The following is a 25,877-nucleotide window of genomic DNA, read 5'->3' as shown; positions in this document are numbered from 1 at the left end:
CACGAAAAAAGTTTGGAAACTTATTGAAGGCACTTTGTGTGTGTGTGTGTGTGTGTGTGTGTGTGTGTGTGTGTGTGTGTGTGTGTGTGTGTGTGTGTAGAGAGAGAGAGAGAAAGATATGTTATTTGTTTTGTGATACTTTTTGAATGAATTCAATTATTTATACGAAAGTGCATTTTTACCTAAATGCAAGTTGGGAATAATTTTCCCTTTTACCAATTTACGGCATATATATTGTTTAAAATATACTTATCCACTAACACGCATTTTGTCATCTACGACTCATCAATGGCTGACTCTCGCTATATTCAGCCACTTTGATGAGTCATACACAACAAAGCACGTGTCAGTATATATATATATATATATATTTAAAAAAAAAAAAAGTTTTTTAGTTCAATATATTTGAACTTATTTAATTGCATATCTCAATTGAATATATACTGAATTAACTCCCTTGGATTTGTATATAAAAATACAGTCATTTAGATGCGTCACTAAAAATGCTATTTTTAACAAATTTTTTTTTTTTACTCTACTTACATAATACAAAATAAAAAGAAAAATGTCTGAACACTTCCGTCAACTACGAGATGGTTATATTTGTAAAATCAAAGACTTAATGCTCTTATTTCTTGTCTTCTATGTTTGCTTTGTTCTGGATGTTACTTTGCAATAATATTATTACAGCTGCAACAGAAAACTGGTTTTGGGATTTAAAAAAATTTCAACATTGTGTAACAATGGCTTGACGTTATTGTTAACACATAGAGCTAAGACGATCATAGCTATGATTTCAGTGAGACTTTGATAGCTATTAGATGTTTAGTGTTATTTGGATTCTTCAGACTACTATTCTCATCTTGTGTATTATTTTCACATTTCAGTCAATGTAACCTCTGACCTTTTTCAGGTGCATCTTGTCAAACCCAGGAATCTGCACAGAATTACAGAACAGAACATTTTATTTAATCCATGGAGGTAGCATGCTCTCGTTCCATCAGTCATGACTGAGTAAAAGTTCTAAGCAATGCACAATTGTATTTTGAGTGTCATCCACACTGAGGATTGAACCTTCAACCTCTCCAGAAGGGCGTAACTTTACAACTGAATTTAACCAAGTACTGTATCTACTATGAGAAGGTAGGAAGTTACATCAACCAAAACGCTGTAAAAAATAACACTCAAGGTGAGAACAGTAGTCTGAAGAATCCAAATAATATGAATAAGTAATCCTCATCTCAAAAATTCAGAAACATACTATTAGATGGTGTTATGGGAGTTTAGTTCTCCACACACGGACACAAACGGAGGACCTTACGGTAAACACGATTATTGCCCTTCAACTCTGGTAATACCAGGGGGAGATGCAGCTACGTTAACTTCCATTTTGTATATTTCACTCTCTTTTTGCTGGACCTCACGACAATGGAGATGTGATGTAAACAATTTCCTGATTCTGGTGATAGCCAGGCCGCATTCAAACTCTCAAAGAATATTGAGGCCTAAACGCAAGTAAACATATTCTTCTTTCACTACAAACTCTTACGACCTTGATTTGTAGTTAAATGTAAATAAATCTACATTTATTGGTTATCATATATCGGTGTAATTCGTGTCTTCATTATGCAACCTTTGCTTCACTCACCTACTTTACAAACGGAGGATGGGATTGTCAATTACATAAGCAGGCCATCCTGTCCTCCACAGTGTCCAACATATAACATACTATATTTGTAGTATTTGCTCAGAGATGCAATGGAAAACAAATTTATATGAAGAATATTTGCCAGAGAAGGGCTAAAATTATACAAAATGCAAATATAGAAAGAAAAAAAATCCTGACATTTAAATATGAAATGAGAATAATAAAAAAAGATTTTGCGACGATGTGACAATGCCAGGAAGCCCTGCAAAGGTCTGGGCCAGTTATAAAGATTGTCTCTTTACTTGCATCATAATCCCCCCCCTCCCACTAATCGAGATGTTATAAACAAGGTTTCTGATTTGTTTAGTTTTACAGCATATCAACCATTTATGGTTCATTTAATACTGAATCTTATTTTGCTAAAATATCTTATACTTCAAAGTTCTTAAAATATTAAAATAGTTATTGATTAGTTATGATATTGATTAGTTATTAATGATGTAAATTTATGTGCATTCAACCAGATGCAGTTTCATGTTTTAGCCAGGACGAATTCTATTTAACCCATAAATAGATGTAGCCAATTTTCATTTGTTATTGTGTACCATATTATTGTCAATATATAATGATGTACTTTGCTACATTTTATTTTAAAAAAATATATAGTTTGGCTTAGAATGGTAACAGACTAGCATCCTGTTATAGGAATGGTTCAATCTGCTTAAAAGTATAAGCCCAGGGATATGTGTAAGACCTAAGAGCTTCTTTTCAGTTCCCGGAAAGGAACTACACCTATTTTTATAATAAAGTTAACAGTTACTCTCTAATTATATTAAATGATATTTTTTTTTAAGATAAAGATGTTGCAACAATGTGAATGTACCAGGAAACCCTTTGATACTTTGGACAAGTTATAAAAATTGCCGTTGTATTTGCAGCACAATCCCCCACTCTCACTAGTTGAGATGTCATAAACAAGGTTTCTTATTGATTTTGTTTTACAACATATCAACCATTTATGGTTCATTCAATACTGAATCTTATTTTGCTAAAATATCTTATACTTCAAAGTTCTTAATATATTAAAATAGTTATTGATTAGTTATGATATTGATTAGTTATTTATGATGTAAATTTATGTGCATTCAACCAGATGCAGTTTAATATCTTACCCATGACCAATTCTATTTAACCCATAAATAGATCCCCGACGGGTACTACCACTCAAATTCAAAATGTACCTGCAAGTAATTATAACTAAGAATTAACTCAACACTTTCCAAATTTCTCAATTTGAGTCTTTACCCCTGGATGTGCCACTATTTACTTGCCTCGCCACAAGGACAGAGTTAGATATATGGTTAGTTTTTAATGTCGAGAAAATTCAGCTCCCCAAAAAGGGGCAATCTGGATTGTAACAAAAATTAAAATTGTCCGAGTCTAGAAGGATTTCCCTTTCACTAATCAAAGACAGAAAAGATGAGGTGTATTATCAAAACAGATACTACACTTTGCTTATAGCCAAGGAAAACACAACAAGATTTGCTTTGTATGGTTTATGGCATATCAACCTGGTTTGAGTAATTTAATTCTGAAATATAATACCAATAGGAAACGATTCATTCAATATAAGTTATTTTACTTATAGTTAGGGAAAGGTAGGTTCATGCCTTTCCTAATAACATTACAATACAAGTGAATCTGACTAGATTCAAGATGAGAAAGAAAACTAAAAGCCATATTTCATAGAAGTGGACCTAAATTTTTTTTATGGAAATCGCTCCAGACAAGGCATGAAATCAATTGATGTAAGGAATTTTTAAAAAGTACTGCTTAACGGTTAAAAAACTATCCGATAAAAAAAATGTTAGATATATAGATTCCAACCCAAAAAACAGTAATTCTTCCCTCTTTGTCAGAAACATTGCTCATGGAATGTGAAGGCTAAAGGACAAAATAAGAGAAGCAAGAGTTATGAGGCTGTCGAAAGTAAACTCAAGATCCACTTTCTATTCTCCTTAAACTAAAGAGTTTCATTAAAATGTTGAGCAACTTTACAAATGTTGGACAAGATGCGATCAAAATAAGAATCAATTCTATAATAATAATGGGGGAAGAGTTCAAACACATAAAATTACTGTTTTTTTTTTTTTTTAAATAAACAGAAGCCTACTCCTTCCCTCCTCAAAACTATGTTCTATAGAAATTGAAATATTTCGTAATCTTTTTCTACTTCATTCTAATTAAATGGGCATATTTTCTATAAATAATTGTTATTAGACAATGTCAATGAATTATGAAATCGAATAAGCTGATAAGGAGTTTAATCTATGATCTTTTTTTTCTTTTTTTTTACAGGAAAATTAATATGCACCAACATTAACAAGTAGATCTCATCTGCCATTTATACATCCTACCTTTCTTTTATTTAAAAAAAAAACAAAAAAAAAAAAACGTTTTTATACTATTTGTATATTTGTTTTTGAAAACTTCGCAGCTATCAGTAATAAACACTTGACCTTGATAATTTCTATATGGTGAAAATAAAAATCAATATGCTCAAATTAATAATCTTGATTGTAGCAACAATGAAGAAAGATCAATTTTTTTTATCCTCATATGAAAACATGAATTCATTTTGAAAAAAATAATCAGATAAAAATGTGAATAAAATTCAGAAAAATAACTTAAACTTAATAAAAACAATAAATATAAAACCAAAAATCAGCTTTTTAAAATTTTTTTTTTTTTAAGAAGAGTCCAAACATAACTGAATGGATGATTTATGGATATCCGTTCATACTTTGTTTTTGGTTATTCAAAGAAAATAGTTTCAAATGGCAGATACTAGCAGGCCGCCCGGCGTTACTCGGTTATAAAATATACTGAAATATGTTTTAATTTATGCAGATTTCATATTTATTACTATAGAGCTAATTTTCTATTCATTATTATATTGTACCCAAATATATGGTAGTGTTTCAAAAATGTAAAAAAAAAAAAAAAAATGACTTGAGTGCCGTCAGCTAGAATCGAAACAAAAACATTTAGCTTTCCAACATTATTCATTACCATCTGAGCTAAGATGACATGCATATTAAAGCTTTACAAATGAACTGCCTTAAACGTATAAATGTATATTTGTACATGTATAGAGGAGCATTTAAGTCGACTTATGCCTGCCAAGTTCCAATTTTTAGTAGCTATTTTCATCGGCTAAAAAATAATTCACATTTATTTATTTGCGTACTGTTATCCTCATCTTTATAGTTGTTGTTGTTGTTTCACTACGTTTTGCCCAACTATTCTGGCCCTTTTCAGGTGGTTAAAAAAAATTTCTAAATAATATATAAACGAATTTGTTCTACAGGTCTGAATCTCTCTCTCTCTCTCTATATATATATATATATATATATATATATATATATATATACACACACACACACACACACACACACACACACAGGGCTAGTATATATGCTGAGGATGAAAACTTACATGCAATTTTGCTTGGCGTTTTTTTTTTTTTTTTTTTTTTTCTAAAACAGGCATAAATATAGATAATGTTAAGTGCGTATTTCCAGAAGTGGATTAAAATATTTTTAAATTAATTATTTAAATTTTAATATTTACTACACACACACACACACACACATATATATATATATATATATATATATATATGTGTGTGTGTATGTGTAGTAAATATACATAAATAAATATAAGCTAATGCATGGAATTAATGTAACCACATGCTTTTATATATACACCTGGTATTAACTGCTAGCTAACCAATCAGATTCTTTGTTATTCACACCTATATATAAGGAACACTCCAAAAGTAATGCCTTCTAGTTTTCTTATTCTCAGCCAAATGGATCACAGAAGATTGCATTGTTATAATGACTGAACTTATGCATTCATAACCTAAAAGTTTAATTTTTCTTGCAGATATTAATGAGGTGAGATTCTAAGAAAGCAATCTTTATTATAAGGACATATGTCAAAAGCAGAAATGTGCCATTAAATTCTTTCATGCAGAATAAATTTAACCGATCAACATTCACCGGCGCTTGTTGTACATTTATGAAGCCATATAAGCAGTTGATGTCAGCAGTTAGGAGACGTGTTCGTTGATTTCAGAGCGACAACAGAGATGCGAGTGACAAAGCATGCTCCAGACTTTTACAACCGAGGCATCAAAAGAAGCTGGCAAAAGTGCATTAAGAATGCTGGTGACTATGTAGAAAAATAAATTCTGGAGCACAAAAGGTTGCTCGTTTTGATGGCATTACTCCTGTGTTTGTAGCTCTTCAACGCTTTGGTTTTTGAGTTACAATATAGGCCTAACTTTTGGAACGATCCTTGTATATGAGAGAGAGAGAGACAGACAGACAGACAGACAGACAGACAGAGAATCCCCTAATTTGTGAAAATGAACAACAACAAAAGAGACACCTAACTGCAAACTGTTCCCAACTCATTTCATAAGCATAAGCTCTCTAACTTTAGCCTCCAAAACCATTATTTTTCATATGTACTAGTTAAAAAATCAATTCCTTTGAATATACACTCAACTTTGACTTGTCTTACAAAAAACTCTAATATGCAACATATGAATACAAACAAAACAAAACAAAAAACACTTCTAAAGAATACTACCTAATAACATGCTAAATGTTTAACATCGTAATGAATTTTTTTGTTAGAGATAAAAAAAGAAAAAATAACATCATAATATCTGCCAATGAATGAATCTCCAATAGGAGGTAATTATGGCTAATAATGGAAAGCGTTAATCAATGCTGTAGTACAGGATTCCTCTCACAAAATGCACAATGAGTATTGAGTCTTTCTATTGATTGCAAAGTGCGGTTAATAACAATACTGTTTCATCATTTCTACCTCAACACATAATGAACATGAACAGGAAATTGTTGATTTTCTTTTTAGATCAAACTTATCGTGCAAATGTACAATCTAACATATAAAGTTATTTTGCCGGATTTTCAAAGCCAGACCCAAATAGCAATCCGACATATAGATACTAGATTTGAACTAGCATAATTTCTTTTGTTTCTTCTTTCTAAATTTTATTGGCGAAAATACATTGTATTTTATATCATTTTCTTTCTGAAAATACTTATTCCGGCTAAGAAAAGTTTTAGAATGGTGGCTTTTTCTATTTACTCACTAAATATTCCATACATTAAAGGAAAGTAAACATGTCAAGTGTTATTTCCCTTGACTCTACACAAATATTAAAATATGTAATATTTTTTAGCATTAAATAGAGGCGATATTTTAAAATGTGGGTACAGTTAGTACCTATTTTTTTTACTGCTACTACTAGTGAAGCATCATTTATCAAGGCCTAAAGGCCACTTGAGGATAGAGGTAATTAGTTTGTCAGGTGAGCAGGATTGATAATGATTATTTGAAACTGGGCAGAATTTTATTAAGAAGAAGCTCAACAAGAATTTATTTACATTGAATTTGAAAATAACTATGTTACAGTTAGCAGGGAAGCAACTCCACGATATTGTGTTCTAGGAAAGAAATTTTGCTCATGGAAGCTCTGTTTAGTTTTAGGTACACAGACGGAGAAAGGGAAATTATTTATAGTGGTTTTAGCTAGACAAGCTTTTGCTTTGGATGTTTTATAGGGTGGAACCATAGATTGGAACTCAGTTGGGCACCTACCATGAAGATAATGGTAGAACAGAAAGACTAACAACATTTTTCTCTAAGTAGCTGAAGTCGACATCAGCCACTAGCTTTTGAAATTGGTTTTTTACTCTTTCAAGGCAAGAAAAAATGTTAAGGAATAGAGAGAGAGAGAGAGAGAGAGAAAGAGAGAGAGAGAGGGGAGAAGAGTGGAGTTATAGTGTAGACACATTGACCGGAAGTTAAGATCAGCTGATTGGATTGTGTGCGAGTCATGTGATCAGGTTAGCTGAATCGTTGAGATTTGATTTGGACTCAGAAGACAACGGATGGCTTCCCGTTGTCTCCTCCTCTTCACTGGAGGGGGGGGGGCGAACGCTGACGTGTGTAGAAGAAGAACCCACACAGGCCGATTTCACTTTCCAACTTCTGCAGGACATCTGGGAAAAGTGAAATGAACTATAGAACTAATTCCTTGTCTTGGAGTGATTGAATCTTCATCTAAAAACAGGTATCAAGTCTCCCTCCAGGGCGAGAAATTCCAGATGGTCCAACATCGAAGAAGCAGAGGTAGGTTCTGAAAATACATGCCACTCACACACGATTCCCTTTATGATACAACATAAATATATAATATAACACGTCATCTCTTCTAATCCATTATTAGAGATGACGCAACAAACACTCACAATCCTTTATTATAGAGACAATATAACAAAAATACTGAGTGGCACCTCCCCAGATGTGGCAACAGTACTCCATCTTAGAACGTATTATACAGGTAGAGGATTATGTCAGGCATAAGATACTTTCTGGAGTGATACCATGATCCAACTATTTTTCCAGTGACCTGAGAAACGGATTTGATGTAAGTATTCCATTTCAAGTCTAAAGTGAAGACAATTCCCAGAAGCTTATTAAAGTAGGAGGCTTCCTTGAGGAGAAAGTCATTCATTTCAATTAGGGCAAAATGAGGATTCGAGCATTGGTGATGAAAGAAGAGAAGCTTCGTTTTAGACACATTAAAAGCAATCGTCCAATTAATGAAGGATGGAGGGATGAATAAATTGGCTCATCGCTAAAAGCACATATTCTCACGTGAAAATTATTTTGCACCATCTTTATTAGAATGTGACACCAATATCGGAACACGTCATATTTTTTACTAATGTTTTTATCAAGACAGACTTTTAAAACAATTTTAATAATGTGCATAAAAGTTGGATACTCGTTTTCACTTTCTCTAATAATAATTTATTAAATGTATTTTTTTAAAAAGAAAATTTTTTAAATAGAAAAAAAAATTTGCAATGTACATTTGAATCCACTCAGCAAGTAACTGGAGAAAAATTGAATGCCTACTAGACACTGTCCTCAATTGTCTAAGGTCTCTCTGTAGAGAAGTTTGCCAGAACAACCTGGCATGAGGATACTTCTCCCTTCACGTAAACCCTGACTAAATATTCCAAACCACATAGTATTCACAGCCTTAATAAGATCTTCTTGGTATGGTTAACCAATGCTGGCTTTTACGGGGAATGGTGCACCTTCTCAAAGTGATGTTACCTCAAGTAATAACACGAAGCTGGATACTCCATCAGATTAGATAAATTCTTGTCCTGGAATCTAGAGAGACCAAAAGACCACAAGAAAGATATACTATAACATACTTAAATGGGCAATTATGTTCTCAACTACTTTATTATCTCAGTGTTTGAGAGGTAAAGAAGAATTTTAATGGAATATTCAGATATGTATACATCTCATAAAGATCAAGTGCTAGCCCCCCCCCCTATTTTTTTTACTTCTGGTTTTGATTATAGCTGATGGCACCCAAATACTTCTTTTTTACTTCTGAAACCACGACTCTATAATAATATATATGAAATCTGGATAAATTAAAATATCATGTTCTTATTTTATGATTAGGTAAAGCTGAGCGCCACATACCTCGCCCCCACCACGAGTAGATAATAACTGTTGGTAAATACTCCTTAAACTTCCGGTTCTTATGATTATATTTTGGATTTTCTTGGAGATATAGTTTGGGAACAACCTCTCATTTTAAAATTCAGATATGTATTCAATTTGATTCATATTTTTTATTAATATATTTTACTTTCTTAAGCTTTAAACTATAGACATTTGCAAAAACTCAAATTGTAAAATGGACTTTTATTAACAGTAACTTAAGTGGTGAAAATGTGCTTTTGAGTAGCTGAGGATGAGCATACCAACCATCGGGTAGAACTTGGTTGAATTCTCAGGTCCACAGGGAGTCAATTTTTGACAGTGAAATCGCTACTGTTTAGGTACCTTGTGTGACCTTCTTCAAAAGTATCATACAAAAGCGATCATTCATATTATTTAGATTTTTCAGACTACAGTTCTCATCTTGAGTGTCATTTTAACAACGTAGTTCAAAGAATTCAAATAACCAATGAATTAGGATGTAGTGCAAACCAGGAAATGAAGCCATCTCAACAAGGTGAATCCATTACAACAAATTTAAAAGAATTGTATTTTTTTTTAAATTATTTCTCTGTGCCCTAAAATGTTTGATAACTTATACAATCTTGTTAAAATAATTATGCTTAATACTGCTTTAAAGATATTACAAACATTTGAACACAATTTTTTTGTGTTTCGTTTGTAGGTTTGCAAAATATATTAGAGAATCATAATACATGATTAAAATCGGTGTTAAAATTGTGTGTTGCGTGTGCATCTGTATTGTTAATAATTTGCACTTCATATTAGGCTTCAATATTAAATTTTCTACCCACCTCTTCCAATTCATGAAAATATGAAATGTCCATTGCTGATCATGTCAGTAAAATGACGGTCAAAAAGTGTAGTCGATTGGGTACATTCACCTCTGCATGGAGCATCTTTGTCACATCTGTTGCACGAACCACTAACCTCTTCCTTTTAGACAGGGATTAAAAAGAGCTTCTAATCTAATAAGTTTCACACTATCTAACAATCTCATCGTCATAATGTTGCATCCCTGTTCTTGTTTTACAAGTACTTCAATGGAATACACTCTGATAAACTTGTTGCACTTGTATAACCCCCCTCCCCCAACATAAATATCCCTAACAAATTCAACACTCAGCACAATCCCACTCATTTACTGCAAAGCTTTCTACTCTAATAGTTGATTTTCTCAAACTGTTTACTTTGGAATTTTCTCCTTGCTCTGTTTCCCTGACTATACCAACATGTAAATATTTAAATGCAATGTCAACAGATACCTTGTTGCACAACTCCCCACTTAAAATGCCCCTATAAACCTGGCCCCTAATTCACAATAGCCCCTTGTGTTTCAGTAATAATTCACTTTATTTCTTAAAACATCATGACAGATGTTTTTTTTTTTTTACAAGGTAGTCACCACTTATCAAGGCCCAGAAGCCACTCGGGGATAAGGGTTATTGCATGTACAGTAATCAATGGGATAGTATCGTGGTAATCGTTAGTATTGGAGATTTGACAAAGTGTCTTACTTAGGGGGGCGGTTCATCAGGAGTTTGTTTATGTTAGACTTGAAGACATCCAGGTTATAGTCAGGTGGGAAACAGGCAAACGGAAGAGTGTTCCACAGGCGTGTACTTCTAAGAAATAAGCTTTGTTCATGGAATCTACGTTTTGGTTTTGGCACAGATAAAGAGTGGGGAAAATTTTTGACAGTGGTTTCAGCTAGACAGGTGTTTATCGTGAAAGATTGGCGAGGGGGGACCAGAGATTGGAGCTCAGATGAGCACTTGCCATGGAAGTAATGATAAAACAAAGACAGGTTCGCAACGTCTCTTCTGTGGGAGAGAGGTTGCAAGGATGAGAAAAGGGAACCCCCCACTAAGCCACGAAGCCTATTTTGTACTCTGTCAAGGCAGGATAGGCTGTTTTTAGCAACTCCTGCCCAGATGTGGCAGCAGTACTCCATCCTTGGACGTACTTGTTAAAGACGTGGAAGTTTTTGACTCTGATTTGAGTTGTGTATCTATACGCAGAGTATGTGGAAAAGAATGTACTTCAGTTGGAAACCTTAAACGTCCCATGAGGATTCACCAAAATATTAAGCAGTTCCCTTTGCAAGATGTCTGCAAAGTTCCCGAGCAAATTCAAAGGGGTTTATGGTTTGAAACGCCTTTTTAAGAGAGGGCCATGTAAAAATATGGAGGCTATATTACATATCAAACAGATTTAGCCTATAGAACATGTAAACTTTATATAAGGAACCATCAGAGAACACTGAAAATTTCGAAGTAATTTCATTGCAAATGTTATAGATTTAGTAAAATATTACAAAAATTTGATTTGAATAACAATGGCTAAGTCTTAAATTCTATGTAATTGATTGGAAAAAATGATTGTTACATTTTATAACAAAACTGGGGTACTTACGTTTATCCAGATAGAGTTTTGCTGCATTATTGTTTGGAAATTCATAAATTTAAAAATATTTTGTAATTATGCAACATGCTTTTAACTAGGTGGCATTGTAGGTTTTAATAATTCACACTGAATTTTCAGATATGTTAAACATAACTCCAGGACATAATTTTGAATTTTTCTATAATTGACTGCACCATAATATGATTTTAAACAAAAATAGAGTAAGTATCAAAGTTTATATTAAAGCATTAACATTTTGATAGTACTGTCGAAAGTATTTTATTCAGGGTTGAATGATTGGACTTTTTAGCTTTCCAAAATAGTGAATATCTATATTTCCGACTATAAAAATAGATTGAGGGTAAAAAGCAAATAATAAAAGAAGCAATCATAACAAAATGATCTGAATTTACTCTAAACATTGTTTAAAATGACAAAAAATTCAGTTCTGCAAGTTTCCATTCAAACACGAACATACATTTGCTGTCATCTCAGCTAAACAACGTTCTCAAAAATGTCAAATATATTTTCATTCTCTTCAATCAATTCACAAGACACATCGATGGCAACATTCGTGCAAACTTCACACCAACCCTGATAAGCTGCCACACACTCCAAACTACTTCTGCGACAGAAACACAAGTTAATTCTGCACATATTTTTTATTGAAATTTTAAACTTGCAACAAAATATCATAAAAAGTTTGTCTGGAGAAACAGTTTACAAGATCAGATTTGTTTATATTTGATAAGTTTTTCAGAAATGTTTGCAACAAAGAAATGTGAACCAAAGAATAAACAATTTTCCTTAAAACTATTTTCTCCAATATTCCTTTTATGCATAATACGTATAGTACGACCGCCCTTTCCTTCAGTCTTGTGTATCACAACTAGGTCAACTGTGCTAGATATTTCCAGAGCTTCTGACAAAGTTCCATATGAAGGTCTCAGAAAAATTAACTTGTACAGTATTACTGTATGAATATTTAATATATTAAATATATTTAGATCTTTCTTAGCGAAAATAAAGATCCAGATCATTCTTGATGCCCGTACATCTAAACTTCACACCAATGCAGGTGTGTACCAGGAGTTCATATTTGGACCTATATTATTCCTGATCTTCGTAAATGACCTCTCTGATGAAATTGTGAATGAAATAGGTGTATTTGTTGATAACACATAATTATGTCTAGCAGGAGAGAAAATTGAATAATCTCACTTATTGTTTAACCCTTGGAAAATGACCTCCAATCCGCAGTAGAATGAGAGCAAAAATGGATGGCCACATTTAATGCTACCAAGTCAAAGCTCCTTTCCTTTAATGATTATAAGAAAACTTTCTGACCATGGATTGTCATGACTGGTAGAACTCTTCTTGAAAAACCAACATATAAACTGCTAACATTTTCAGGCAACATGAAATGGAATAAGTATATAGAAAATACTGTCAAGTTCTCTACCTTGGTAGAAAACTTCTCACCTGCCAGTATCCTGCATCTCTATAAAGCCACCACTCACCCATGTATGGAGTATTGTTACCACATCTAGTTTGGTGCATCAATCAGTAGTCTATCCCTCATGAACAGGGTTGAAATAATAATAATAATAATAAAAAAAGAGTTTCTAACCTAATAGGATCAACATTGTCTGCCAAGCTCCAACCCCTGTCCCATCAACGCAATGCAACATCCCTGTGCTTGTTTTACAAGTAATTCCACAAAATGTGAACCAATAACCTTACTGCACTTGTATTCCCCATTCAAATGTACATAACCTTAACCAACGAGACTAGCAGCAAAATCCCACCATTTCACTATAGAGGTATCAAGATGCCAAAAGATTTTCCATATGATAGTTTGTTTCCTTGAACCACTTGCGTTTGAAATTCCTTATCACACTGCCTCCTGTTTTACCAACCAGTACCAACATGCAGAAATTTAAATGTAATATGAACAAACATCTTACTGATTAACCCCCCCCCCCACTCAAATTGCCTTCTATAAATATGATCCCTATTACAGTAGCCCTACGCTCTAGTGGCAATATACTTTGCTTGAGGTAAGAAAAAAAATAGCTGATGATCAAGGGTAAACGAAAGAATCCCAGGAAAAGCCTCTTCTATATCTTGGTATAGTGCTCAATAAAAGGGGAACCTCTGAGTCACAATCGACTACAATTAGTCTATTTAGAATATTTTTTACATATATTTTATGAAGTTATGTTACACAATGTTTTAAGGACTAATTTTATTTTATCCCATACTGCCCAAGAACTTTGCTTGTAAATAATATAATGCTGGTGACTTAGAAATGAATGGTTATCATGTTTGTTTTATTATCAACCCTTTTCTAATTATTTAATGCCGAGAAAAAAATATCTATCAGCAAATGTTTAAGGAGAATGGAAATGTAACAGAGCACAGACAAGCATATGGCAGCTGTATGCAAATAACCGAGCCGTGCATGAGGTGACGTCACAGCAAGGAAGAAAAAAGAAAAAGATTATAAAAAAAAAAAAAAAAAAAGAAAAATATGACCCGAAGAAGAACTAAGAGAGAAAGAGAGAGACGTGTTACACACATGTTCCAAGAGCAACAGGACAAGACGTGACCTAAACATGGGCGGACAAAGACCGAGTACCATGTTTGACATGGCAGAGTCTTGTTAAGCACATTGGAACATGAGAATACTTTTAAATGAGTGACAAGGCATTATTCGGGAAAGTACCCGTAAATAAATGTCTGTTGTTTCAACTGAAAAGAAAAGCAAGTTGAATTCTTTCCTTGCGACTGTCTGTATACAACATATGGGTTCTGAGTGTTGACATAACTACGTTATAGAAAGTGCATCTTGAGTTTAGCAGTCTTGTAACTTGCTTCCTTTATCTCATTCTTTAATCCTCACATTTCATGAGCACTGTTTCTGGCAGAACAGAAAGAATTGCTGTTCTTTGGATCAGAATCTATCCATCTAATACTTATTGTTGGCTATTTTGTTTCACCTTGAAGATTTTTGTGTTTTAGCTCCTTACATAAAATGGTTTCATGCCTTATCTGGAGCGATTTCTATAAAAAAAAAAAAAAATCGGTATAAACTATTCAGTGAACACAAGTTGCTATTCTACACATAGCTGAGGTGTTACATAACAACTAAAAACATGAACTCCACTTACCCTGCAAGTTTCTATAATTTCATCGTCCATGAGGTATTGGTAATTGGATTCAATCGCTGCCCAGAGTTCATCCTTTTTGTAATGTTTGCGAAAATCCAATAACGTTGGTGGTCGTGAGGGTGAATTGTCAGTGGGTGTGGCACAAAAACTTTCATCCATAAAACTATCAACAGACACGGGGGAATCAGTCCGGCTACTAATGCTGCTCACAGCATCGTCCTCTAGTCGGCGTCGCTTGGGTAGAGACGGGGAATTCTCCTTAATCAATTTCCAAGCGTCTTCCAACTCTGATTCCATCAGGTTGATCTTGATCCGGTTTTTGGTCTCGATCAGAGAAGTCTCTTGCTGTTGCAGGTGTCGCTCCATTTTGGGAGTTAAGAAGCAGCAGATCCGAAATTTTAATTAACGCGAAAAGGGATCAAGAGACTTCAAATTGCCGGATCATTAAAAAAAAAATTAAGGTTTATGCAATCTGAAAAGAAAAGAAAACAAATATGTTAAAATAAAAGGGGTTTGTAAAAATTCCCGGCATAAAAGACAGTGACTAAAACATAAGACTGTTTCAGCCAATGTTCACTATTTGCAAAATATTGCAATTAGGAAACAAGCCAGAATTTAAAAAAGAAAATTAAAAGAAAAAAAAAATTACTCTGTCAGTTTTATTCTGTATTCATTTATAGTAAAAATTAAATGAAAAATTGGAGAAAAAGCCAAAGATTGGTGAATTCCCGTCATAAAAGACGGTGATTAAAACATAAGACCGTTTTGGTCAATGTTAACCATTACACCAACTGACTCAACATTTTTCGATAAATCAACAACTTTTATAGGTTTTCCGGTATGCTGAATACGAATATCACAGGAAAAATTAGCGCAGACAAATAGTTTTTGAGATATAAATACCTGTATTATGCAACGTAATTTCTAGTAGTTTGAATTGGCCATATCTTTGTTGTTTCAATGAAATGGGATAGTGAGCATGAGTAGACAATCTGTGTACGGATGCAAACGTTTATTCAACGTCGTTTCTTTTGCAATAAACACCTCCCACAGAACGGCTCTTTTCGAATAAATACCCCCCCACCTCCCCATGTTAAGAATGGCTTTCGGAATACCACTCCCCAACTCATGTTCACTGCGGTATACTCGCGCAAGCTCAATATATCATTTCACTGAAACAACAAAGATGGCGGCCAAACAAAACTACTAGATATTACGTAGCATAATACAGGTATTTATATCTCAAAAACTTTTTGTCTGTGCTACTTTTCCCTGTGATATTTATTTTCAGCATACCCGAAAACCTTATAAAGGTCGTCATATTTTTAAAAAAATGTTGAGGTGACTTTAGTTGGCGTAACGGTGAACATTGACCGGCGTTTCTTATTAGCATAGAAATAAATAAATAAATATAGAACCTTATTTTTATAAGTAATTTTTACGATTAAGATGGAACTTTTTCTACATATTTTCTTAGAATTGTTGTAACATTTATTAAACCAATTTGAAAATGATAATAGATGTTTAAGATGTAGACACTGTTTCCGATTTATGAACAAACGATTTATACAAATTTACTCACGTTTGCACACAGAAAATTTATGAAACAACATCGAAATAATTAAAAAAAAAAAAAAAAAAAAAAAAGCATTTCGGTGCATGGACTTGATTAAAAATTAAAAAAATAAAATAAATTTATACAAACTTACGCTTTTCTATTTTTTTTTTTTTTTGAAAAACAATAACACATCCCAATCCGAAAGGTAAGAATCCATTGAATATTTTTTTATAAAAGAATAAAATAAAGAAAAAAAAATAAACCCATCAAAATCTCCTGTGTAAAGATATCAAATCTTCTAAATTACCAACAGGTAAGAAATGTTCACGGGTAAACATTTTTCTTTTTCCATTTAGAAGACGTCAGCATCAAATGTTTCCACTTCTTCAAAAAAATACACATGGCTCCACAAACGCACAGCCAGAGCGCGAAAGAAAGAAAAGAAAAAGGAAACTAGATTTGTAAAATTACCCTAAAATTAAAAAAAAAAAAAAAAAAATCCGCAGTGCAGCTAACCCAAAACAACATTCCCCACGTGAGGAAAGTGTTTCATGTATTAATTGTAACATTATACGTGTGTGTGTGTGTGTGTGTGTATATATATATATATATATATATATATATATATATATATATATAAATATCTGTCGTCCAACATATAACATGTTCCGTATATTAGAAATATGACCTCGTGATAATCCTATTAAGATGAGTTCATATGTAGATGAAGGTAATCTGTCCGCAAGTTGGCATTTAAGTCAGCTTAAAATCTCCCTGCCAAAAGATTCTGATTTGTTGAAAAGCGGTTAAGTCTTTACTCGGATCGGTTTTAACTTTATTGTACATCAGAGTAATTTAATTTTTAATCCAACACAGCAGGAAACAATAGAAAAGCCGAAAAGCGAAACAAGTTCATTGGCGTGTTTACATTTTAACTAGTTCAAGTTTGCGGTTATAAGATACAACAAATAAAAACATGAAGTCAGGAATATTAGAAATTAAAGTTTTTGGTAGGACATCTGTATTCGGTTATTATTTAAAAAAGATCGTGACAATATAGTTCATTTATGTCGACATACAAACACACACGTGTGTGTGTGTGTGTGTGTGTGTGTGTGTGTGTGTGTGTGTGTGTGTGTGTGATCCTTTTATTTATTCACACAGATATGTACAACACACACACACAGTTAAAATCGAAATTATTGGCACTCTTTCAATTTTTGCGTTTTTTGGAGAAAAAAAAGACATTTTTTCACTAATTATTTTTATTAAAGTGTTGATGAACATTTATAGCGACCATCTGCAGATCTGAAACGCTTTTAGTTTATCATAAGATATTCAAAATAAATATTATTAATGATAACAAAAAAATCAGACGAATTCAAATTTATTGGCACCAATGATTTTTATCATAGAATTCACGATATTTTATGCAAAATATGATTTGGGTATTGCATCATCTTCTAGAACGTTCCAAAGCCTTCTATAAATAACGTGTATTAGTCAATCCTTCACTTTATCAATAACACCAGACTGCAAAGATGGCTAAAATTAAAGAACACAGTTTCGATGTTAGACAGAAAATAGTGGATACACACATGAAAGGTAGCTAAGCATTTTGCAGTTCCTGTGTCAACAGTGAGAAACATTATCAGAAGTATGATGCTTTCAATACGATTCAAAACTTGACGGGTCGAGGCCGTAAAAAGAAACTTTCTCCCAGAACTGTAGGACAAGTCATTTGAGAAATGGAAAAGAACCCAAAAACTACTGGTAAGAAAGTAGTCCAACAATTCAAGAATTCCCAAATGGTCACCCATCTTTCGTACTAATCAGGCTCAACGTTGCTTAACTTTGGTAATCAAATGGGAACTGGTGTGTAAACACTTATCTCTGCATTGTTTCCAGTTGTCCTAGACTTCTTGCCACTGGATGTAAGCAGTGCCGATTCAGGAGATGTGTCGTTGAGGATTGTGCAACCCTTACTTCACAATTCCATGTGGAGCTACCCTTACAGTGGGTATCCATTGTCTTTCAAGACTGAACAGAGGCTTCCACACACATTTTGGTCAGTATTTATTTCGATGCCATATAATGCAGAAACCAAGAACTTTTTTGATAACTTACACATAATATATAAGCATGGCGTTATGTCATCGATTTTTCAAACACCCTATACATATTACTTCTCACCACAAACAAGATATATTACCACTTGGAATGTAAGTAGCTACCATTTTACCAACACTGCGGAGGGGGGGGGGGGAGATGGGGGGGGGGAGCAACAAGACGTCTCTTCACATTACACGTAAACTTCTGCAAATTAGTACTGTCAGGAAAACAGAAAATAGGGAGGGAATTTCGTGTAACAGTCTGAGGAAAGAAAGTATTAGAGTAGAAGGCTTTTCAGCTTCTAGAGTACTCAACATTGAAGGGGTAAAATTTTGCTGCTTGTCAGGTTAGTTGGGAGTATGTACATCGAGGAGGCACACATGCTATGAGTTCATCAGAGCACATTTCATTAAAGTAATTGCAAAACAGGCACATGATGCAACATAGCGACGATGGAACAGATGTTGGAGCTTGGCCAATAGTGAGGGACCTATTAGATTTGAGAATCTGTTTTGGACTGTCTAAGAAAGAGAGAGTAGTGGTAGATGCACTAGCCCCGGTGTATATTTCACATCTCGGTTCTCATCCATCTATTGTCTTAAACTAGTATATTTGGATGATGAGAATATTGACACTGTTCAGAAGTTTTGTTACCTTGGTGATATCATTGGAATACAGAAAGAAGCTGGTGTGAATGCAACAGTTAAGAATGCATGGAATAAGTTGAGAGAACTTTTGTGACTGCCGACCAAGGAAGAATCTATTGTGTATCTATCTGTGTACGCAATATGATCATGTATGGAAATAAAACCTGGCCAATGTGGGTTGAGGACATGCATTGCATGGAGAGAATGATTCAATGGATGTGCAATGTGAGCCTTGAAGACAAGCTTAGATCTAATGACTTCAGAAGAGGATTAAATCTGAACAGTATAGGAAGATATGTGCAGAAAAGGAGACTTGGTTGGTTTGGTCATCTATTATATAAATATCACCTGTTTGTTTAAATGTATGTATGTTTGTATGTCTGGCTAAAACTTGACAGGCAAAGGATTTTCACGAGATCAGTATCTCGATCCTTCGGACAACAAATATAGAAAAATTGCCTAAAAACACCCCTCAACGGCACTTTTCTACAAGGAGCGGTCTCTTTTTTTGCCGATATTTTCGAAAGTCATCTCCTCTTTTCGATTGACTAGCCTTAATTTAAACCTTTTGGTGATGGACGCAACAGCAAAGACGTGACTTTTTTTGTGTTCTTTTCCTCCTTCGCGGTACTGGTTCGAGCCTGCCTGCCTACTACCACTTTTTTTTTTTTTTTTGCTGAACATGCCTCTCCAAACACCCGAGCAATGCCGGGAACCCAGGCTAGTATTGAAAGAATAGATGAGTTCATGGGTTAATAGATGTGGGTTGCAAGGTTAAGTTCACAGTGAAAGGCCAAGGAAAACGGGAGGAAGTGATAAGAAAGAGATTTGAAGGGAGGATTAATAAAGACCTGGCCAGAGATATGTTGGTGAGGAAATCAATTTTTTCAAAGCCGTCCAACACATGCCAACATGTAAAACAAATGTTAAACCAAATATGATGAATATCAAGACGAATTTCGGTATTTTTTTCAACCTGCTCCAGTGTAGTATAAACACCCCCAACCACCCAATGTTAAGAATGGCTTTCAAAGTTGGGAGGGTGTTTATTCCGAAAGCCGTTCTTAACATGGGGAGGTTGGGGGTGTTTATAATAATTACTCGATTTTCTCTCTCCCTCTATATACATACAGGGATCAACAGACTGGATTTAAAGGCAAAATGAAGCGGTGCTCATGTTCACTGCCACAATGCACTGAAAAAAATTAAATAAAACAAGGAAATCTTTCGTATCATGATTACATAAAGAATAAAAAGCATCACCTATTTTTTTTGTGTGTGTGTGCGTGTTTTTTTTTTCATTCGAAACAGTACATCATCATCGAAATCTCAAAATATATTTGCTTCATACATAATAGTTAAACTTTCAAACACTTCAGAATTTCAATTCTGTTTCTTTTCTGAAACAAATCCTAATAACTAATCACGAACCAGTAAAAGGGACTAGAACCAAGAGCTGCTGGATTATAGAAAGGGGGATTCATTTTTTTAATAGATAAGCATGATTCAACTTTTCATCAGCTCAGTTCATTGTTTTTTTTTGGGGGGGGGGGGGTTCCTTAGAAGCAAATAATTACAAGAAGGACCATATGAAGGTTTCTAAGCAATATTCATCATGAAAGTGTCGCTATGAAATCAAAAGGATTTGAACTTTGCACAGTTTGGTTCTCAGTCCATGTCGATATTCACTTTGTCACCAACTAAGAAAAAGAAAAAAGAAAACGATAAAACTAAGTCCTAAAAAGCGGAAAAAATGGTCGTTCGTGTTATTGTTTTATCTCATATATGAATGACTATTTAATCCATTAGAAGCCAATTGTAAACACAAAAAATACATTAGAAAAGTGAACAAAAAAACTAAACGTTTAAGCTGATTAAAAACAAAAATCAAAACGAGATTGGTAATAAAAAATAATCCAATTTATGCGGCCAACTAAATGAGGTCCTATGATTCAGCTAGATTATGTTCGTGTTCAAATCACTCAAAAATACTTGAATCAAGTCAAAAAATCTCGTTTTATATAAAAAAGTAATTTTTAAAATACATCATTTCAAGCTTCGATGTTTAGTAATGAAAATGCTGTTTCAAACTAGACTGACGAAAAGACTATTTCAAACTTAAGCTTTAACACAGTGACGAATATGCAGTTTCAAACTTAAGCAAGACAGACGAAAAAGCTATTTTAAAATTAAGCATGACACACTGATGACAATCCTGGTTCAAGTTAAGCATGATAGACTGATAAGACTATTTCAAACTTAAGCATGACACACCGACCAATATGCAGTTTCAAACTTAAGCATGACACACCGACCAATATGCAGTTTCAAACTTAAGCATGACACACCGACCAATATGCGGTTTCAAACTTAAGCATGACACACCGACCAATATGCGGCTTCAAACTTAAGCATGACACACCGACCAATATGCGGTTTCAAACTTAAGCATGACACACCGACCAATATGCGGTTTCAAACTTAAGCATGACACACCGACCAATATGCGGTTTCAAACTTAAGCATGACACACCGACCAATATGCAATTTCAAACTTAAGCATGGCACACCGACCAATATGCGGTTTTAAACCTAAGCATGACACACCAACCAATATGCGGTTTCAAACTTAAGCATAACACCGATGAATATGCTATTATCAAACTTAAGCATGATAGATCAATGAAATGACTATTTAAAAAAATAAACATTACACACAAAAAAAAAAAACAAAAACAAAGCAAAAACTCTTGTACATATAAAATAAAAAGCTTCCATTCAATTTGGGTAATTCACAAATTGTTAATATAACGTTTTGATAATAAGCATGCAAATTCCCCTTTTGTCACACTATTGAAATGTCCACAACAATCATTTGTGTCTGAGGCTGTATAAAAACAGACGATATCAAACCCATATGAGCAGGTATTTTTACAGGTTCACTGTATGTCAGATGCACCACTGATAATTATGGAGTATAATCATAATTTCTCACAAACAATATAAGTACAGCCCATGGAAGAAAATACACATTACAATTTTTATGAATGAAAAACCTCAAATATTTTTTTTTACCTCACCGTGTATTTTATTATTTTACTACTGTTTATCTTCTAATATATAAAAGGCAAAATGTGTGTGTGCGTTTGTATGTCTGCCAAAAACTTCAGATAGACGTGTCGGAATGTGACAAAATTGCTATTGAAAAATCCATGTCTTGGACGGCAAATATTGAAAAATTGGCCCCAAAAATTAATTCTTTCACCATCAACTGGGCAGTTTTTTTTTTTTTTTTTACAAGGAGAGGTTACTTTTTCGTTGACATTTTTGCAAGTCATTCAAACCTCTCATCAATGACGTCACATAAAACAGGTTATTTCAAACGCCCATGACGTCACAATCGCGGTGGGTGCATCAATAAGACCGTTTGCTTTTTTTCACCTCCTTTTCCTCTTGCACGTTATGGATTCGAATCTGCCAACTACTCCTTATTTTTTTTGTGCTTGAACTGGTAATTGTTGCTATTTTTTTTTTTTTTTTTTTTGATTAACCAACCCCCTTAAACACACCTCGACACGCCCGGGCATTGCCGGGAACCCAGGCTAGTTTAAAATAAATATATTGCAGTTTTCTTTTTTTATGTATCTGTTTGTTTAAAGGCATTGAATTGAGTAGTTAGTGCTCAGAAGCCTCATCAATTGAGCTTTAATGAAATAAGCAAGAAGCCTAAAAGATTGGTTTATAAGAAAGCTGAAAGGTTCCATTATGTTCATCTGGAGGTTGTAGGTTCGATCCTTAGTGCTGGAGATACTCAAAATACAATCACAAATCACTTACGATTTCTACACAGACATGGCTGACAGAACAAGAACATGCTACTTCCATGGACACTGTTTGAAATTCCATGCAAATTCCTGAGTTCAACATGATGACCCTGAAGACAGGTTTGATGTTACATCAGCCGAAACATTATGAGAATAACACTCGAGATGAGAACAGTAGTCTGAAGAATCTAAATAATACGAATCATCAATCCTCATCTAAAAAATTCAAAAACATCAACAGTTTTGTATTTATCTTTTCTATGTGCACCCTCCCAGGCATTACCTTCTTTTGAAGTTGTGGATTTATTGCCTGATGCACCCTTACTGAAGAATGCAGGTAAATTTGATCTCAGTTATTTTTATACCTGACCAGACTGGGCCCTCTCCACTTTCTGGCTTTATGCCATATCTTTCTGCAGAGGGAAGCAAGTAAATACCAATTCTGGTGCATACATATTCAAATGTTGACCAATCCAAGATAAGATTTGCTGCATTGGACAAATTTGGATATCGACAGATCAAAGTGGGTGGGTAGATGGGTATCACGTCTTGTCATTAGCAGCAGCATTCAACAGAGAAAGAAATGCCGATGCAGCAAATTTTGACCAAAATGATTTAGGAACTTTTCCAATTAGAAACCAAACTGGTGAAAAAAATAAAAATAACCAGTATTGCTACGATTGTTAATAATAATCGAATAATGTTGCCATATCTGGGCATAAACCAGTAGCCTCTCTCTTGGACAGAGTACAAAAAATAATTTCTGACCTAATACATTCTGCACTGTCTGCACAACTCCAGCCCTGGGCAAATTACCACATCTGTGTTTGTTTTACAAGTGCTTCCATGTAATGTGCTCGGATGAACTTACTGGACTTGTATCCCTTCCTTACATAAAATATCTCTAACCCAGTTGCCTAGCAACAAAATCCCACCCCTTTTAATGTATCTCTAGATACCAAAAGATTTTCTACTCCAAAGTAACTTTTCCTCAAACTGATTGCTTTTCAAATACCCTCCTTGCTCCCAGTTTCTCCAACCATACAAATATGCAGTAATTTCAATGTAATGTTAACAAACAACTTGCCGTCTAAGCCTACCTCCTAAAAATGTGATTTTTTTTCACAGTAGCAGCTCTTTACGGGTCACTGACAAAATATGTTTAAATGACAAAAAGTCTATATTCCAAATTCCAAGATGTTGTCCATCTTACCGTTTGTTTCTTTCAGAATGTTAAAATGTTCAATTTTTGACAGCACTGGTTTCGTAGCACAGAACCATACATGTAACTATTATGTCATTTTTTTAAATCTTTTCTGCCTCGAATGAGAAAAATAGAAACTCCTCGAAATTAAAAGGAATATGGGCATGATTACATAAATAAAAAAAAAAAAATTTTTTTTTAAATCAGAAGAGTATTGCAATTGTGTTTTGTGATATTTATGCCATCTTTGTTTTAAAAATTGGCATAATTATATGAATGGTTCTACACTACGAAACAGATGCTGTCAAGAATTGAACATTTTAATATGCTGAAAGAAATAAACGGTAAGATGGACAACATATTAGAATTTGGAATATAGTCATTTTGTCATTTATTTGTTATATGTTTTGTAGTTACACTGAGCTTCATACATTAAAGGATTGGTATAAATAAAGGTGAAATATAATTGAATAAGCATATTTTTCCCATATTTTGGCCTTAACTCATCAGAAGAAATAGCAACAATCAATTCATTAAAAGGAGATAAAGTGCGTTTTGACATGATTAAAAATCCGAAAATTGGAAAAGAAGATGTAAATATATGTTTACATCACACCATTTTGAATTTAGAAATCTGAAATTTCTTCTGATGTGTTAAGGGCAAAATAGATTCACTGATTGATATAATAATTAAGTGATTGATTTTCTGCTACAAAACAGATACTGTCAAGAATTGTAAATATCAACTGAATTAAAGGAATAAAATTGTAAGATGGTCAACATCATAAACTTTGGAATATAGACATTCATATATATATATATATATATATATATATAGATAAGTGAAAGTGTCTGTTTGTCTGTGTACATTTCCTTAGACAATAACTCTGTCAATTTTTAGTCTACAGACTTCAAATTTGATATACAGGGTATTGAGATTTGGGAAAATCTATGTAATCCGTTTTTGGCCAGAAATTTGGTGGTTAAGGGGTCAAAGTTAAACGATTTGACCTTTGAGAACTCTACCAAACTCCTCCGACAATTTTGGGTCTAAAAACTTGAAATATTAGATATAGGTTCCTTGGACATGGATCTAACTTAATAACTTGATTTGAGCCCAAAACAATAAATGTTAAGGGGTCAAAGTTTTAAAATATTTGACCGCTTCAGTCTCTATCAAATTACTGGTCTAAACATTTGAAATTTGACATAAAGGGTATTCAGAGATAGGGCAAGCTTTTTAATTGGTTTGGGTCGAAAATTTGAGTTACCAATATATAAATGTATGTATGTATGTTTGCATGTCTGCCTAAAACTACAGAGGCGACAGATTTTTACAAGACCAGTATCGTTTTGAAGTTCGACCTTTCAGACGACAAGTATTGAAAAATTGGCTAAAAACATTAATATCTTCACCTTTAACTGGCCACTTTTCTACGGGGGTGGGGTCACTTTTTTCGCCGAGATTTTCGAAAGTCATCCTCTCCTTTCGATTGTCTAGCCTTAATTTAAACCTACGTTACTTCCGGTTTTGCGGTGGTCGTAACAGCAAAGACGTCAGTTTTTTTACCCCGCTCTTTTCCTCCTTTGCGGTACGAGTTCGAGCCTGCCTTCCTACTACCAATTTTTTTTTTTTTGCTCACATA

At 33.8% G+C, this 25,877-nt stretch overlaps 1 protein-coding gene across 1 annotated transcript in view; it reads right to left on the bottom strand.

Annotated features, from left to right (window-relative positions):
* LOC145243935 (uncharacterized) overlaps positions 1 to 25,877 on the bottom strand; it is a 324,060-nt gene that overhangs the window by 250,930 nt on the left and 47,253 nt on the right. Inside the window, exon 2 of the mRNA XM_080107062.1 lies at positions 14,887 to 15,358. Coding sequence (XP_079963188.1) covers positions 14,887 to 15,252 — 366 coding nt within the window. The 5' untranslated portion in view covers positions 15,253 to 15,358. The remainder of the gene's footprint in view (positions 1 to 14,886; positions 15,359 to 25,877) is intronic.

Source organism: Euprymna scolopes, chromosome 22 (genome assembly GCF_053919585.1).
Source record: "Euprymna scolopes isolate OS-2025 chromosome 22, ASM5391958v1, whole genome shotgun sequence".
Classification (NCBI taxonomy): Eukaryota; Metazoa; Mollusca; class Cephalopoda; order Sepiida; family Sepiolidae; genus Euprymna; species Euprymna scolopes.
This window is presented reverse-complemented; position numbering and strand designations above follow the sequence as displayed.